The sequence below is a fragment of the Lissotriton vulgaris genome, chromosome 8 (assembly GCF_964263255.1).
Source record: "Lissotriton vulgaris chromosome 8, aLisVul1.2, whole genome shotgun sequence".
Taxonomy (NCBI): Eukaryota; Metazoa; Chordata; class Amphibia; order Caudata; family Salamandridae; genus Lissotriton; species Lissotriton vulgaris.
In genome coordinates this window covers 481,325,245-481,341,073 of record NC_141696.1, presented here as the reverse complement: position 1 = coordinate 481,341,073, position 15,829 = coordinate 481,325,245, and the positions used below count along the sequence as shown (strand labels likewise).

Genomic DNA, 15,829 nt, shown 5'->3' with positions numbered 1-15,829 from the left:
CCCAAACAGAGGCAGTTCGGTCTTTCCTCCGTTGAGTTTTAGTCTGTTATCAAACATCCATTTTGCAATGTTATTAAGACCAGAACAGAGGGAAGACGGGTTGGAATGTGCGTTCGCAGAGAGTGAATAAATGATCTGGGTGTCGTCAGCATATGAGTAGATCGTCAACCCAGATTTTTCGGCCAAGGAAGCAAGGGGACTGATGTACAAGTTAAATAAGATGGGGCTGAGAGTCGAACCCTGGGGAACCCCAAACAGTGAATTATGAGGTTTAGAAGAGGATGTAGAGGAGAAGTCTTGAAAGGTTCTATCTGTGAGGAAACTTTTTAGCCATGCCAGGGCAGGTCCAGTTATGCCACAGGTTTGCAAGGTGTTACGGAGGATGGTGTGGGAGACCGTGTCAAATGCGGCACTAAGGTCGAGTAAGATAAGTGCCACGGTCTCCCCCTTGTCAACTTGCCGGCGTATAGTTTCAGAAACCCCTAGAAGGGTTGATTCGGTTGAAACACCTGCCCTAAATCCCGACTGGGATGTGTGAAGGAGGCTATTGATTTCTGTGAAGTGAGTAAGTTGGGTAACAATATGTTTCTCCAGGATTTTGGAGAATAGGGGTAGAAGCGAAATTGGGCGGAAGTTAGCGGGGTCATCTGGATCTGCGTTAGCTTTCTTCAGTAGTGGTGAAACCATGGCATGTTTCCATGCCTTAGGGACTTTAGCATCTCTTAAGGAAGAGTTCAGGAGCTCCAGAACGAGTGTGAGGGAAGGGGTGTCAAGTGAAAGGAAGATTTGTGGGGGAAAGGGGTCAAGGGGGGACCCAGATTTGATAGTTTTGATGATTTCATTGTAATGATGACAGGTTGAGCGGGCCCAGTTAGCTAGAAGCTGAGGAGAGCCACCTAATGAGGGGTCTGGTCTAACATCTTCCCCATTGGAAGTAATTTTAGGAGAATCCAGGACCATTGGAGAAGAAGTTGAATCTTTGAAGTCATCATAGATTTTGTCTATTTTGTTTATGAAGAATTCTGCCAGAGCATTGCACTGTGCGGAGTCCAGACAGTGGGCTTTCGGATGGCAGGAAGAGCCAGAGAGTTCCTGCACTATTTTGAAAAGTACTTTGGGCCGGTTTTGAGCATTCTCAATAGTTGTTTTGGCATATTCAGCTCTAGCTGATGAACAATTAGCATGATATTTCAATAGGGCTGCTTTATATAATAACTTTAGTGAAGGGTTGTAGTGGGCGCGCCATCGACGCTCTAGATTTTTACAAGCCGTTTTTCAAGTTTGAGTGCATCTGTAAACCAAGGGGCCGGGGGATGAAGTGGGATTTATTTTTTATTTCTTTGTGGAAGGCATAAATTAATGGCAGAACTGAGCCAGTTGTGAATGGATGCAGCTTCCTCGATGTTTGTTATATTAGTGAGGGGCCTGGTGTCGTTAAGATGTGCATTCAGCTGGATAGTGTCCAGTTTTTTCCAATTTCTCATTACCCTTGGTCCGGAAGGGGCCTTCTGAGAGGTAACTGGTCGGGCTCGGCTATAGTAAATTCCACCAGGTAATGATCAGACCATGGGATAGGTATAGGTGGTTTACATACAATATTGTCATGGTTGAAGAAGATCGGATCAAGTAAGTTGCCGGCCTTATGGGTAGGACCCACGTTGTAGAGGGTGAGGTTTAGAGCAGTTAAATCTGCTATAAAGTTAGTACTGGTGTGACAGGAGGTATCATTGAGATGGATGTTTAGGTCTCCGACTATCAGAAAGTTAGTGGGAAAAGAGGATGCCCAGGTGCTGGCTGTGCCAGGAGCACAATATATTAAAGCACCAGATAAAGTGAAGTTTGGGGATAATAGGAGCTTGAAGGATCCAGCTTCACAGTTAGGGATGTCAAGATCTATCCATTGACATGTGTATATATTTTGAAAAATAATAGCGATTCCACCTCCCTCTTTATGGAGTCTATTTTTGCTAATGTAGCTGTAGTTAGCGGGCAGGGCTGCTGCTATGTCTGGTCCCGAGCTATTGTTCAGCCAGGTCTCAGTGAGGAAAAGTGCAGCTGGTTGTGATGATGTGAGTAAATCAAAGATGTCCCTTTTATGTTTAGGTAATGACCTGCAATTCAGGCTGATGAAAGAGAGGTCATTTAAGGGTGGAGTATGAGTTTTTATGTGCCGTGCCGGCGGAAAGTCGGCAGTTTCCAAATTAATTGCGGAAGGAGAGGAAAGAAGACAAAGATTGCAGTCGGTGCATGTTGAAGGGGTGTACATGCAATTTATGACCTTGTCTCGTGAGCATTGAGGGGGAATACATGCTAGAAGAGTCTCTCTGGAGTAGGTAATGGGGGTGTTATTGGTTGTAACAATGTTAGTGGCCCCATGTCCCGTATGGTCGCGGACGGGTGCAGACGGGCAGGACTTTGGCTTGACTTCGGCGCGATATGGAGGGCGTATTCTATACGGTGCACCCATATAGGTGAGGAAGGAGGGTTGCATGTGAATCTATGAAAGATATCAATCCTGGAGGCGAACCACTGTGTACAGATAAGTAATTCGTTTTTTCTCTAGTATTGAATCAGCCATAAATTCACATGCTTGAATCCAAATAGCAAGCAGTAATAAATTATAATGTGGAGGTGGGAAGTGTAAGTCACAGGTAAGAACCTTGAACGGATACTGGCATATGGCCTTCTCGAAAGTTCGGTATTTCTGATGTTTTATGTGAATAGAAAAATGGAACTAAGTGTCCAGGTGATCTAGAGCGGTCATGAAATCCCCTGGATTTACCAACTGGAGTATCTCCATGAGCGTCCCAATCCTGAAAGATTATCTCTCTTGGAATATTTTGACTTGTCTCAAATCCAATCCTTTCCTCCAATTGCCTGCTTTTTTATTGATAATGAATAGAAACATGTGTGCCAATGAGCATAAGGGACCTTCTCTATAGTTTCCTTGTGGAGGAGCAATAGAATTACTTTTTCAACAAAGAAAGGTTACCTCCTGAGGGTTGGATTTCAAAGAGGTTTTTGAACATATTCTAGGGTTTGAACATGTTGAATTATCTCCAATGCCAAACAATCTGAAGAAATAGAATTCCAGCTGTTTAAATAACTGGAAAGGCGTTCACTCCCAATGTGAGGTGTTTCTAGCAGGAAGTGGCGGGGAGGACCAGAGCCTGAGAGTGGTCATTGGTCTTACTCAATCCATCAACGCAGAAGGGTTCAGAGTTTCAAGCAGGTGCCCCAACCATGAGCATTTGCAAAATTATAGTCCTAGTCTGTCAAGTCGGTCTGAATAGGGGACACTGCAGTATCCGGCAGGCGCAGGCTCTTTCCTGAGTGGCACAGCCTGACTCAACAGATATCGGAGGTGCTCCAGTATTCATTTGATGTGGTAAATTTACCTTTTCCTCCCACAGAAGGAGGGGGTTGATCTTAAGGCTCCCAACCAGGTCTCAGCATCTGAGCAAGATCTTCTAAACATCCTTCAGAGTCCATGGAGCAGTACAGGGTGCAGGTCACAATGCTCAATTTTGACCAACAGGTCGCAGCTTCAGTTTTTCCCAAGCAATGGCCCGTCCTTGCCAATATTATGTACCAGCACCCCCTCCTGGCATACAGAGTTGCAGCATCACTTCTTGGCAAGGCACAGACCTCTCCGGTGAAGCCAGCTATACCACAGCGGACCTTTCTGTATTCAGGGGGCTGCCACTAAGGTGCACACAAACCATGGCACTTTGTTTGCTCAGTCACTTCTACAGTGACCCCTATGGCATACAGGGTCACCACAACAAGGCGGTACAGGCTTTGTGCTCCCTGCACAGCAATTAATGCACAGCTCAGTCCACAGCGGCCCTCTTCTGACATACGGGGGTCACCGATTTAATCCTGCACATCGTCAATGATCTGTTAGGTGCACAGCCGTCTTTGACACCTCGCCCTGGAAGTCCTCTCGCCAGGGCTCCCTCACTGGACCTCGCCCTTTCTAAAGCTCCTCTGTTCCACAAAGGGCATCCTGATCTAGGCAGGCAGGTGCTGGTGCTCCAGGCCAGGTTGTCTTGGTTTAGTTGGGTGATATCCCCTCACCCAGCAAGGAGACTAACACGCCATGGTCCCCAATTCGGGTCTTCCAAATGAAAGCCTGTCTGTCACAGCAGGAGAAACTCCGAAGCGGACTGTCCCACAACACATGCCATGGAAGGGACAGAGTGCACACCTGGTTCTCAGCCACAGTGATATGTGCTTCAAAAGGTTAGAAATGTTCGCTAAAGCTCTCCTCTTTCGGATTTTTTTATCATCCCCATTTCCTTCCTGAGATGTGTCCAGGCCCTTTCCTCGTGAGCTATCACTGAATCAAAGAGCAGTCTTTTGAAGTGTACAGGGGCAGTCTCTCTCTATCTGCCTCGGTGTGCCCTACCTAGTGCACTTGAATGCAGCAATACACAAATCTGTTGAGGTGTGTGTGGGGGCAGGATGTCTACTCCTCATGTCTTCACCAGGCAAGCCTGGGCTTCTCAAAATGGAACCCAGGGTCATCTATGTAATGTACCATTAGAGGCACATTTGCACTCTGTGCAGGGCTATAGAACAAACACTATCCAGGACAGTTACCTCCATGCATTGTACCATCACAGACACATACATGCAGCCCTTACATTCATCCTGTGCACACTGCTCAGTACTGTAGCCTTTCACTACTGTGCCATGGTGCTCAACTCGCAAACACACGCAGTCATCTTGTGTGCACTGCACAGCACTTTACTCTTCCTGTATTGTACTTCTCGCAAGTACACATTCATCCATCACATGCTTCTACTGCGCACAAACTGCACAGCACTACTTCGCTTATGTCATGTATCCCTTGCAGGTTTACATCCACCCAGTGCGCTTGCTCTCCACGCATGTAGTCCCCAGCACTGCCCTATTCCTGTACTGTCCCCTTTCCATGCACACAGGCATCCAGTGCAGAATCACCATTCATGCGTTGCGCAGCACTTAACATCTAATTAATGTAGTCTTAGGGTTAGCGAAGCAAACAGCAGCAGAACTTTAAAAGGGGGCAAGCCTGTAGGACTCACTCCAGTGCCATTGGATGAAAAGGACCTGTTCACTCCTATTGATCACTACACGATATGCTACAACCACCACGTTCGTACTGGTTAGCTTTTGGTGAAAGCAGAAGCGTTCTACCGCTCTGAGGGTAGCGCTTTGGAGGCCATTCCAACAAGACCACAATGTGTGAGGAAGGCCTATGTCATGGTATACACACATAATCTGTGTTTGCCAATGACACCACAAATAGGACTTTTCTATCCCAACAACCTCACCGCCCCCCCCGTAACCTTTAGGCACCCGTTTAAAAAAAGGAAAAAGAAACAATTTAAAAAGAGGATTAAGAAATAAAATAAGAATACAAAGCCATCAATAATATGGCTAGCGGAGTGAAATCAATCTTCTGCTATAAAAACATTCCTAATTTTTGACGCATGGAAAACAAACAAACAAAATTCTGCAATGAGCTTAAAAAGGTTCTTGATCAGGTTCACCAAAATTGCATCACCTGGAATCTCTCCCTGCAACCATTTCAAACAAAACATTGATGACTAACTCATTATCTACTAAATATGTGGAACAAAGCAAAAACGGACCTGGAGCAGGAACAATCAATCAATAAGTACTTGCAAACAGAACAGACTGATCAGTTAAATAAGCACATTCAGGGACAAAATAAATAAAAAGCGGATACCGAAATGCAACACTTGGCCATATTCAACACTTCCATTAAAACACATACAACAGTTTTGATGACATATCATATTGCACCAGAATCCTTCTAAATTTAGCCCAGCTGTGGCTTCTTGACATATTAAGCATGAAACTCCCCCCTTTGCCACTATAGAGAAGAAATAATGAGTGAAAACTTTAAGCAGCTCTCTCAACCAGAATACAAATCTCGGTAGCGAAATTCTGAATCATGGCAATATTATAGGGCGCCTAGCGGTTTTGCTAGCACTTGAAGGTATGGAATTAAAAGACACCATGGCAATAACTTTTAACCCCTTCCATGCTGGTGACGAACCCCAGCCGTCATGCACTACAGTGCTCGTGTGCTGATGACGGCTGGGGTTCGTCATGGCCCGCCCGTGTTCTGCCGGTTGCAGCACACGGGGAAAATCGCGGCCGCACGGAAGGAGTTAAACCATTAAAGTTTGGAGAACAAAGCAAACTCACCAACGTAACGTTTGCAAGGAACGAAACTTTAAATCACACCTGGGATTACAAACAACTTCCCCTTAATTGCGGAAGGAGGATCCTGTTCTGGGAACCGGTCAGATATATTCATTTATCTGAATGTAATCTGGCCCCACAATTACTGCAGTTGCGAACCAATAATAATAAGGTCTCCCTTTTAAATTGAGCTCTGGAATGTGATGGCAATTTTGAAACAAAATGAATAGTAAAATATAAAAGGCCAAAACACGAAAGAAAAGTGTAAACCCAGATAAAGAATGGAGCTAGGAATTATTGTAATCAAATCACTACTCCTAGCAAAAGAGCATTTCAAGACCACTTAATGATAATCTGTTCATGAAACATAAGGGGTATTACAACAATCACCTTAACTTCAGAAGCACTGAACCACAGATCATATATAATGATATAATCTGCTTCCAAGAAACCTAGGCCACAAGCAATAGCTCATTAGTGGGCTTTAGCGAACATTTCAAACCTGCTCCCAAACAACGTTGAAAAGAGCATGCAGTAGAAGGTTTATCACTATGATTAATGACATCAATCTGGTTAGACTGAAGGAGGACCTGGATTCGCAGCCTGATAATCAATTTAGACTTCAGTCAAAATTACGGTTATATCTTTAAAAGTATGATTATTTTAAATTTATAGTGAAACTCAAAACTCAAATGAAAAAGTGACATATTCAAGCCTGGCCCTGCTGTCCCCTGGAGCAGATTGGATCGGTCTGCAAAGACCAGGGTCTGAGGTGAGGCGGAACGGACCAGCTGTGGTGATTTCGCTTCTGTGAGGCTGCACGTAGGCTCTGAGGTGGGTACGGCGACCGGGGCCTCCTCATGTTGGGTGCCACTCAGGCTAGGATAACGCGGAAGCCACAGATCCTTCTGCCCTGGAAGCGGCACCCCCTCGGTGAGCAGAGACCAGTGCGGAAACCATATGGCTGGGGGCAGGCTGCCTTGGAGTCCCTTGGACGCAGCCTTTGGGGATCGCCTCCTTGTCTTCCCCTCAGTGGTGGGGGACTCTGCGTTCTAGCAGTGCAGGAAGAGCAGAGCTGCTGAGAGATGCTGGGACTGGTGCTGGGAAACATTTGTGCAGAGCAAGGCTGGCCCATGATGTCCGGGGGTGAAACGATCCACTGGATGTGACCATCTACTCCTAGCACCGCACATCGCCTAGAAAAAAGGCATAGATGCTTGGAGCATACCCATAGCCAACAACCATGAAAGGGAGGATAGCTTTAAATCGCATCGGTGGAGCCACTGGTTGTCAGAGCCCAGAGAGGACACAGCTGCCCGGGGAAGACATCAGATTGGACCCCGCCCGCTCCTACGCCTCACAGAGGACCTGGGCGACCTGGTGAGGAACAAAGGCCCCCAGAATGGCCAATCCAATTGCATCGACAAGTACACCGTTACGATGGTGGCGGCGGGGGGCGCAACGGGCTGGGACGCAGCACGCGAGTGACTCCACACCAGAGCCGTCCCTGAGGGAAAGCATGGCAGGCTTAAAGAACCTTCAGGCACAATCGAGCCCAAACTTGATGCAGTGACCATGGATGTCAATCGGCTGCGGATGGACTTCCATAACAGCAGATAAGGTCGCCAAGGCCGAAACGCAGATCTGGAGTCTTCTGTGTAAAACAAAAAGGCTGGAGGAACAGGTTGCCAAACTCATGAAACAACACACTAACCTCACAGCTCGCTTTGAGAACCAGGACGGCAGGGCCGGACGCAATAACAGCCGCGTGGTGTGGGTCTCTGCAGGGGCGGAGGGGTAGTCCATGGAACTTTTCTGTGAAGACCTCATCCTAAACACCCTCCGTCCCAAGACTTTCCAACTATTTCTCGATAGAAAGGGCGCATCGGGCGCTGGGGCCGCCGCACCAGGGGGACCCCCCCAAGCACAATCATAGCTTGGGTGTTCAACTACAGAGATCAAGATTTGATTCTACAGGCGGCTTGGAATGACGGAGACTTTCATTATGAAAATTTGATTGGCCGTTTCTTCCTGGATTTCACCCTTCAGATGCAATCCTCACCCTAGAGACTAGAGCAGCAGAGCAGGGTTGGGCGGATCTGCGTCACAGGCTCCTGCGACTTTCTTTAGGCAATACCTCTTCACTTTATTCCTTCACCTTGGGCCACCTTCTACACTCCTGCTCCCAGAGCACTCTTGCAAAGGTTGAGCAGGGTACTCACCTAAGTTATCAGCATTAAATGGACCCTGGTCGGGGTCGTATGTCTGTGACGGGAGGATATGCTCTGTAATATATTTCTTCAACATTCTGCAGTGCAGGAGGGCCCCTTTCCAAGCCTGCAATGGGCCTGCTCCTTGGAAATTTCGCTCTCCTTTTCATCCAGATGTTTGGCCTTACTTGCTAGCATCATTTTGTCTCTCTTCTGCTAGTCTTTTCTTGCTTCCTTCTTCTGTCTGCACATCTCAGCATCATTTCTAAGCCAGCCAAGAACGGAGGATTCACAGAACTCTTACCAGAGCGGAGCAGAGCCCTACTAGAACTCCCATGCACCAGTTTGTGTGGTAAGAATTAAAAAAAAGCAGGTGGCAAAGCAGGATAAGACTGCACAGCAAGGAGGCACAGGAAGAAATGCGACAAAGCGTCTTTAGAGAAAAGGCTCTATGCAAGGCTGTTGGAAGACACAACATATCGGTTTATTTTTAATAGCTGACTACTAGCTTTACAAGGGTAATATTCAAATAGCACTATAATCTATCAAAGATACAAAAGTGGAAAATCAAAAAATCTGACAAAATGCTACATTTATCCAAACAACTTACATTTAGTACTTCCACTTGGTGACAAAGCATTTGAATTAAGGCTCGCTGATCTTCTACCCAGGCAGGTGGTGTCTTTGGAGACAACTACAAAACACAACAATAGAAGGGTAATTGTATTGGCCATTTGTGAAAAGCAGTGAAGCACTGACTACATAATAAAATTACATAACAATACTCTTTTATGCTAATGTAACATTTGCAACAAAGGTTTCTCGGAGCAGACTGTGGAGAGGAGTAAAAATCATTTACATATCTAGTCTTGCAACATTCAACAGTGAAGAAGAAAAACAAATTAGTGCACATCTGCAAAACCACTAATTAGCACAAACCCCCTACATAAAACACACATGAAAAGTATGTGTGCTACAGGAACACTGCTGCTTAGAGAATGCAACAGACACCCAAAATACTGAATAATTCTTTAGAAGGAGAATCTGTGTTGGGTCCCAGGCATCTTGATCATTTAAACAAAGGGATTCACTTCCATACATCTTCCCTACTAGTGCTCATCACAAAGAGAACTTACGTTTGCGCAGGTAACTATGAATTTTCAATGTACAAGGACACAGATGTACTATATGTAGTACTGCATTTTTGTGTCCTCTGTGGACGCATTTCTTTTCTATATCAATGAAAGATATACCTGACAAACCTTGGTGTTTTTTAGTACATCTGGTTGTTGTACCTTACGGTCTGTGTTATCTAATCTTTGTGAGGTAAACGATGGAGGGGAAACTCGCTTGTTCAAACTTCACTAAAGTGTCTGCAGTCACCATAGTGGAATCCATTTTGAATTGAGATCTACTTGATATTATTTGGGCTAAGGAATGATTTGGAAGTTTACAACATCTGATAATGCATACCAGAGACAGTATTCCTACTACGGAGTCTGGCACTCTTACATTATACATTTTAACATTTTTGAATGGTAGAGGAAGAAAAGGAACAACAAAATAGTGCAGACATTTGACAGGGACAACATTACAATAGGAAATGCTCATCAAATCATGAAGGATCCTTGCTAAGTGCATCAAATGAAGTACAAGTCATGTATCTCTGCAGAAGGCTGCAGTAAAATCCATTTTCACGGAAGCAGCTGACACTTAGCTGCAACTTGTCACTTATAATCTGCCTTGGGTAACAGAGTAGATGCAAGATCTTTTCTCTGGCTCATGTGATGGCTAGAAAGCAGTGTTAGGGTCAAATACACATTTAGTTACCTACTCGTAGCTTCAGTTCTCCATACTTGGATAACTCCCCATTGTCAGGCTGAGAAAGTGCTAAAATGAAAATGACCTCAGACTCACCAATAGGCTTTGATAACTATCACATCCACCTCATTGGAAACAACACAAACTAGAGTCAATTAAGTAAATCTGCTGAGCTCTCTATTCCCCTTCGAAACCAAGTAAGCGTAAAGTTCAAAGAACAACTCTGAATGATATTGTAGCTATATAGCTGTAAAATAATAGGCCTTTATTTACACAGAGGAATGCAGGGTATTTAAAAAGTGGTGGAACCATCGACAGAGCAGGATAGCTGGTCTATGATTCTTTGCATCAGTTGGGGAGATTAACAGAGGCCCTTATATAAACTCCAGGGGTACAGCATTCAAGAGGAGCCTTATTCCTACAAAACATAGGAAGACTGCTAAGCATGGCAACCCCATTCTCCTCTGTGCTGCCTCTCCCAATAAAGCACGGGCGAGGAGGATTATAGCCCACAACATGGTGTCAATGTGGCTAAACTAACAGGGACATTGAGAACAAGGAAACCATAGAGATGTAGGGCAGGACGAGCTGATCAGTATGCTGGCAGCAATAAAGAGGGGCTGGATACTATCATAGGGCACACCTTAAAGAAAACATTATTCGCACACTGCCCAAGAGTATGGGAGAGAGCTGAACAAGCACACCGCTAGTTACCCAACACAGGGTTAAAGATGAAGGATACACAATAGACACGAGGCAAATGGGCAACGAAAATGTATTCCTGTGATAATCTGAGCACACAATACTGCCCTACTCATAAAGTAAGACTTCATGTGTATCTGCTGCCATGAATTCTGAGACAATGCAGTCTCATTTCATTAGATATGGATACTGAGTAGCCACCTACTAATATTACCATGCAACACTCACCTCTGTACTCCCGCCATCTGAGGCGTTTTGCCCGGTCCACTGACTAGCTTGGCTGGGCACCTGAACAGGAGGGGGGGGGGAAGGGGTTTCGCCTTTATTGTCTACTAGTACTTAAGAGAGCCATACAGTAACGGGACCCTGTTTACGTCTTTGACTAATGGCATTTCTGGAGATGTATAACAAAGAAGCATTAAAGGACACCTACACAAAATATCATCTGTGGTCTATAATAATGTTCTGCATTACTGGACAGAACCTTCTATGTATGCACTTGAACCAGCCCATCATCAAAGCACAGACAGAAGGCAAGATATTGTAAACATCACAACTTCAACTCAATATGCTAAGAGACCGATTAATAACAAGCAAATTGGTCCTGAAGTCGTATGAGGAATAGCCATTCCTAAAGTCCTCTAAAGACATTGCACATCTATGTCTCTCCCCAGACCGGCAAGACAGCTGCTTTTCTCTGAAGCCCTACTTTGTGGCAAACAAGCCGCCAAAAGACTCAAAAAAAAACCTTCCAAGATGCCAGAGGCCAAGCAGGACACAATCATGAAAGACACTTCAACCATCCTTATAAAGATGAGCACATTTAACACCATAATGACCTAAACATGCAACTGGAGGAGGTCAAAAGACAACTGAACACGCAAACATATTAGGGCATGGAACTTTTGGATTTCAGATAAAGTTACATATTTAGAAGACTGATCTGAAAGATCAATCTGCATTAACAGTGCTTTTGGGCAATTTGCAAAAGGAGTAAAACACAAACAATTGAAGAAGGGTCTGAGGGAAATTTAAAGACCTGCCCAGTTCGTATCCCCCTAACTATAATTTTAACAACAAAAAGAACCGGGGGTCTATAACGGAGCTTCAAGTACTCCGAGCTGCTGCAAAACTCCTACATAAGTGAGTTAGGCGCTAATAGAGCTATATAAGTCTCTATATCAGAATGTGTGCCAGGACAAACCTGTCGAAGGACCTACTGAGATTGTTGGTAAGACCCGTACAGAGATGTGTTGGATTCCCATCAAATAGGTATGTAGATCAAGTGTTCTCATTTGGTCATCCAAAAATGGGGTGGTATGTCTCTTGATCAATGAGACCCATCCATCGCCCTTACTCAATTGGGTCACACCATCAATCGCTAAGGTACCCATGAACAAATAATAAAGATGGGATCGAGTGCAGTGCAAAAATCAAAAGATGTGTGAGTTAAAAATAAGGGGTAAAAGGATCACTAGGCGAAAAACTCTAATGTAATTTGTTCTTTCCCTCAAACAAACAAGAACGATGCAGAGGAAGCAGTCTAAACATATAACTGCATTTACAAGGCCAACATGTTTCAGCCGGTAGGGATAAGATCCCATGGCTTTCTTCAGGGCCAGAGTTCTAAGCATTAGCTACTGCATACATAAAGTGAACGTAACGACAATCTGTAAAGGATATACATAAATAGTCCAAAATCGTGTTCCTCTGTACCAAACGGTGTCTCTTACATCTGTTAACAAGAAACAAGAAACAAATTGTAGTAAGTCCTATCAAAACAGGAAAGACCTGGCACTGGCTTCTACTAAGTAAGCCAATTTATTTTACTAATGTTAAAAAGGAGGCCCCGCTCTGTGAAGGCAAGGAAGGGGTAATGAACGGAAGGGTGGACAGTACTACTCTATCTCTCCCTCCAATACATAGGGGCTATATTATGTATTGGAGGGCGAGATAGAGTAGTACTGTCCACCCTTCCGTTCATTACCCCTTCCTTGCCTTCACAGAGCGGGGCCTCCTTTTTCCTGAGCTGGGTTCCAGGAGAAGTGAGGTACACTCCCTGTAGTATTTAGGTGAGTAACATTAGTAAAATAAATTGGCTTACTTAGTAGAAGCCAGTGCATGGTCTTTCCTGTTTTGATAGGACTTACTACAATTTATTTCTTGTTTCTTGTTAACAGATGTAAGAGACACCGTTTGGTACAGAGGAACACGATTTTGGACTATTTATGTATATCCTTTACAGATTGTTGTTACGTTCACTTTATGTATGCAGTAGCTAATGCTTAGAACTCTGGCCCTGAAGAAAGCCATGGGATCTTGTCCCTACCGGCTGAAACATGTTGGCCTTGTAAATGCAGTTATATGTTTAGACTGCTTCCTCTGCATCGTTCTTGTTTGTTTGAGGGAAAGGACAAATTTCATTAGAGTTTTGCGCCTAGTGATCCTTTTACCCCTTATTTTTAACTCACACATCTTTTGATTTTTGCACTGCACTCGATCCCATCTTTATCATTTGTTCATGGGTACCTTAGCGATTGATGGTGTGACCCAATTGAGTAAGGGCGATGGATGGGTCTCATTGATCAAGAGACATACCACCCCATTTTTGGATGACCAAATGAGAACACTTGATCTACATACCTATTTGTTGGGAATTCAACACATCTCTGTACGGGTCTTACCAACAATCTCAGTAGGTCCTTCGACAGGTTTGTCCTGGCACACATTCTGATATAGAGACTTATATAGCTCTATTAGCGCCTAACTCACTTATGTAGGAGTTTTGCAGCAGCTCGGAGTACTTGAAGCTCCGTTATAGACCCCCGGTTCTTTTTGTTGTTAAAGTTTGCAAAAGGAGACATGATTTCCTCCCTGAAGGCCTTTATTCCCCGCTTCCTAGATAAATAATGTCTTGAACTCTTGGAATTCCAGTGAGGTGACAGATAACTGCGACTGAACACATAAAATAGACAATCCACACTCAATATTAGCCTATATCGATACACATGCCATCGTTTAGGCAGCGAAACAAAAGACCCTCTTTTTTTCTTCTTTTAAATATTTCTTTTTTTGATTTTAAGTTAATCAACAATAACAGCACAAGCCAAAGTGCATGACCTGTTGCGCCTATAGATTATTGTAAGCAAAGTAATAAAAATCTCATACCGTTTCATCTTATCCACACTCCTTTTCTTGGGTACAAAGCAAGTAGAGAAAAGACTTGTATCACAGATCTACGGTAGATACCCTCCATGCTGTTTGGCATCATAATATCGTTCGCAATGGACAATATTTTGACCATTAATGAACAACTCCCATATCAATATTTCCTCTAGGTTTTGCATTCAGTAAACAAATTATATACATGTATGTTTATGCTGATGATGATGATGAGGTACCAGGTATAGTAGGCGTTCCTGGGTAGCAAGTCAATTCCAAAGATGATGATTCCCTCTCATGTCCGGTATTCTATGGATGGGTTAACAAATAGTTAAGCAACGGATCTCATATGTCCAGGGGCCTCGACCGAGATGGTAACATTTCAGCATATAGGTACAGCTGGTCGTTTCAATAAATTGGGCCAGACATCCATTCCTTGGATTTCTGAACTCTCCTCGCCCCCAAAGAGAGACAACTCTTTGCTGCGCCAGGAGAAGAACCAGTGTTACAAACCTTCTGAAACCCGCCTCAATGTCCCTCATATGCTCCAAAAGAGCCAGGAGTGGAGTGATATTTATAGCCTGACCTATCATGTCAGCGAGTGCTGTGAAAACCTTTTCACAGTAAGCTGTAGGGATCTACATGTCCATGCAAGGTGAAGGAAATCTGTGCCAGCCACTACACACCAGTTGCACTTGTCATCAGGCCGGAGCCAGTATCAGTGTAGCCTGGTGGGGGTGTAGTATATTTTGTGGAGACACTTATAGTGTATAATGCGGAGTCTGCTGATAGAGGCAATCCTCCCTGTTGGTACTCAGCAGTATCGCTGTTGCTTATCCGTAAGGATGGTCCCTATATCCACCTCCCATTAGGACAGCGTCTGTCCCCCACTAGGTGGAGACTCACTTTGCACTGTTGTATATAAGAGGGAAACCGAGTGTTGTGGGTTTTCAGCCTGAAGTATAATATGGAGAGTATCTAGTCTAGGAGGTTCATAAGGAAAAACCTGGGTGGCAGCTTTCACAATGTGTTGGAGTTGAATATATACAAATATGTCCAATGGAGATGGCAATTATCCATCCAAAAACTCAGCTCGGGTCATAAAGGAGCCCTCTAAATAAAGGTTCTCCCCAATGTGCAACTCCGCGTCTCTGGTGTAGTTGTCTGCAGGCGTTTTCATGTGTGACAGGTAGCAGTGGATGATAACGGAGCAGAATCAGCGGGGAGTATAGCAGCGGTTTGCCTAGTTTTCAGGCCAGCCTGTACCAAGCTTAGGCAGCGCATGCAACTGTGGAGTCTGCTAAATGTGGCTGAATCAGATAATAACCCCAAGTATGAGACTGGTGGGACAGGGGCCATATATACCTGCTCTACCAGCAAATGTGAAAGAAATAGAGTGGGGCTGTACCAATGAATGGCATAGTGTGCTTGAGCGCACAGATAGTACAGTTCCATATCTGGCGCTTTAAATCCGACCTTAGAGAATGGCAGCATGAGGATGTCCCATTTAATACAGGGTTGTTTGCCTGCCCATGCCAGTCGGATCATCAGAGTTTTAAGCGCTTGAAAAAAGGAATACCCCAGAGGAATAGGTATGTTCAGGAATAAATATAAAAATTTGTGCAGTATGACCATTTTGAGGAGCACGATACGGCCCGCTAGAGACAGGGGCAGCGCAATCCAGAGTGTAATACTATCCATGATTTTGGATA

At 44.5% G+C, this 15,829-nt stretch overlaps 1 protein-coding gene across 1 annotated transcript in view; it reads right to left on the bottom strand.

The window, feature by feature from the left end:
• LOC147697214 (E3 SUMO-protein ligase RanBP2-like) overlaps positions 1–15,829 on the bottom strand; it is a 485,030-nt gene that overhangs the window by 273,824 nt on the left and 195,377 nt on the right. Inside the window, exon 17 of the mRNA XM_086934287.1 lies at positions 9,043–9,126. Within this exon, the coding sequence (XP_086790413.1) occupies positions 9,043–9,126 (84 nt within the window). The remainder of the gene's footprint in view (positions 1–9,042; positions 9,127–15,829) is intronic.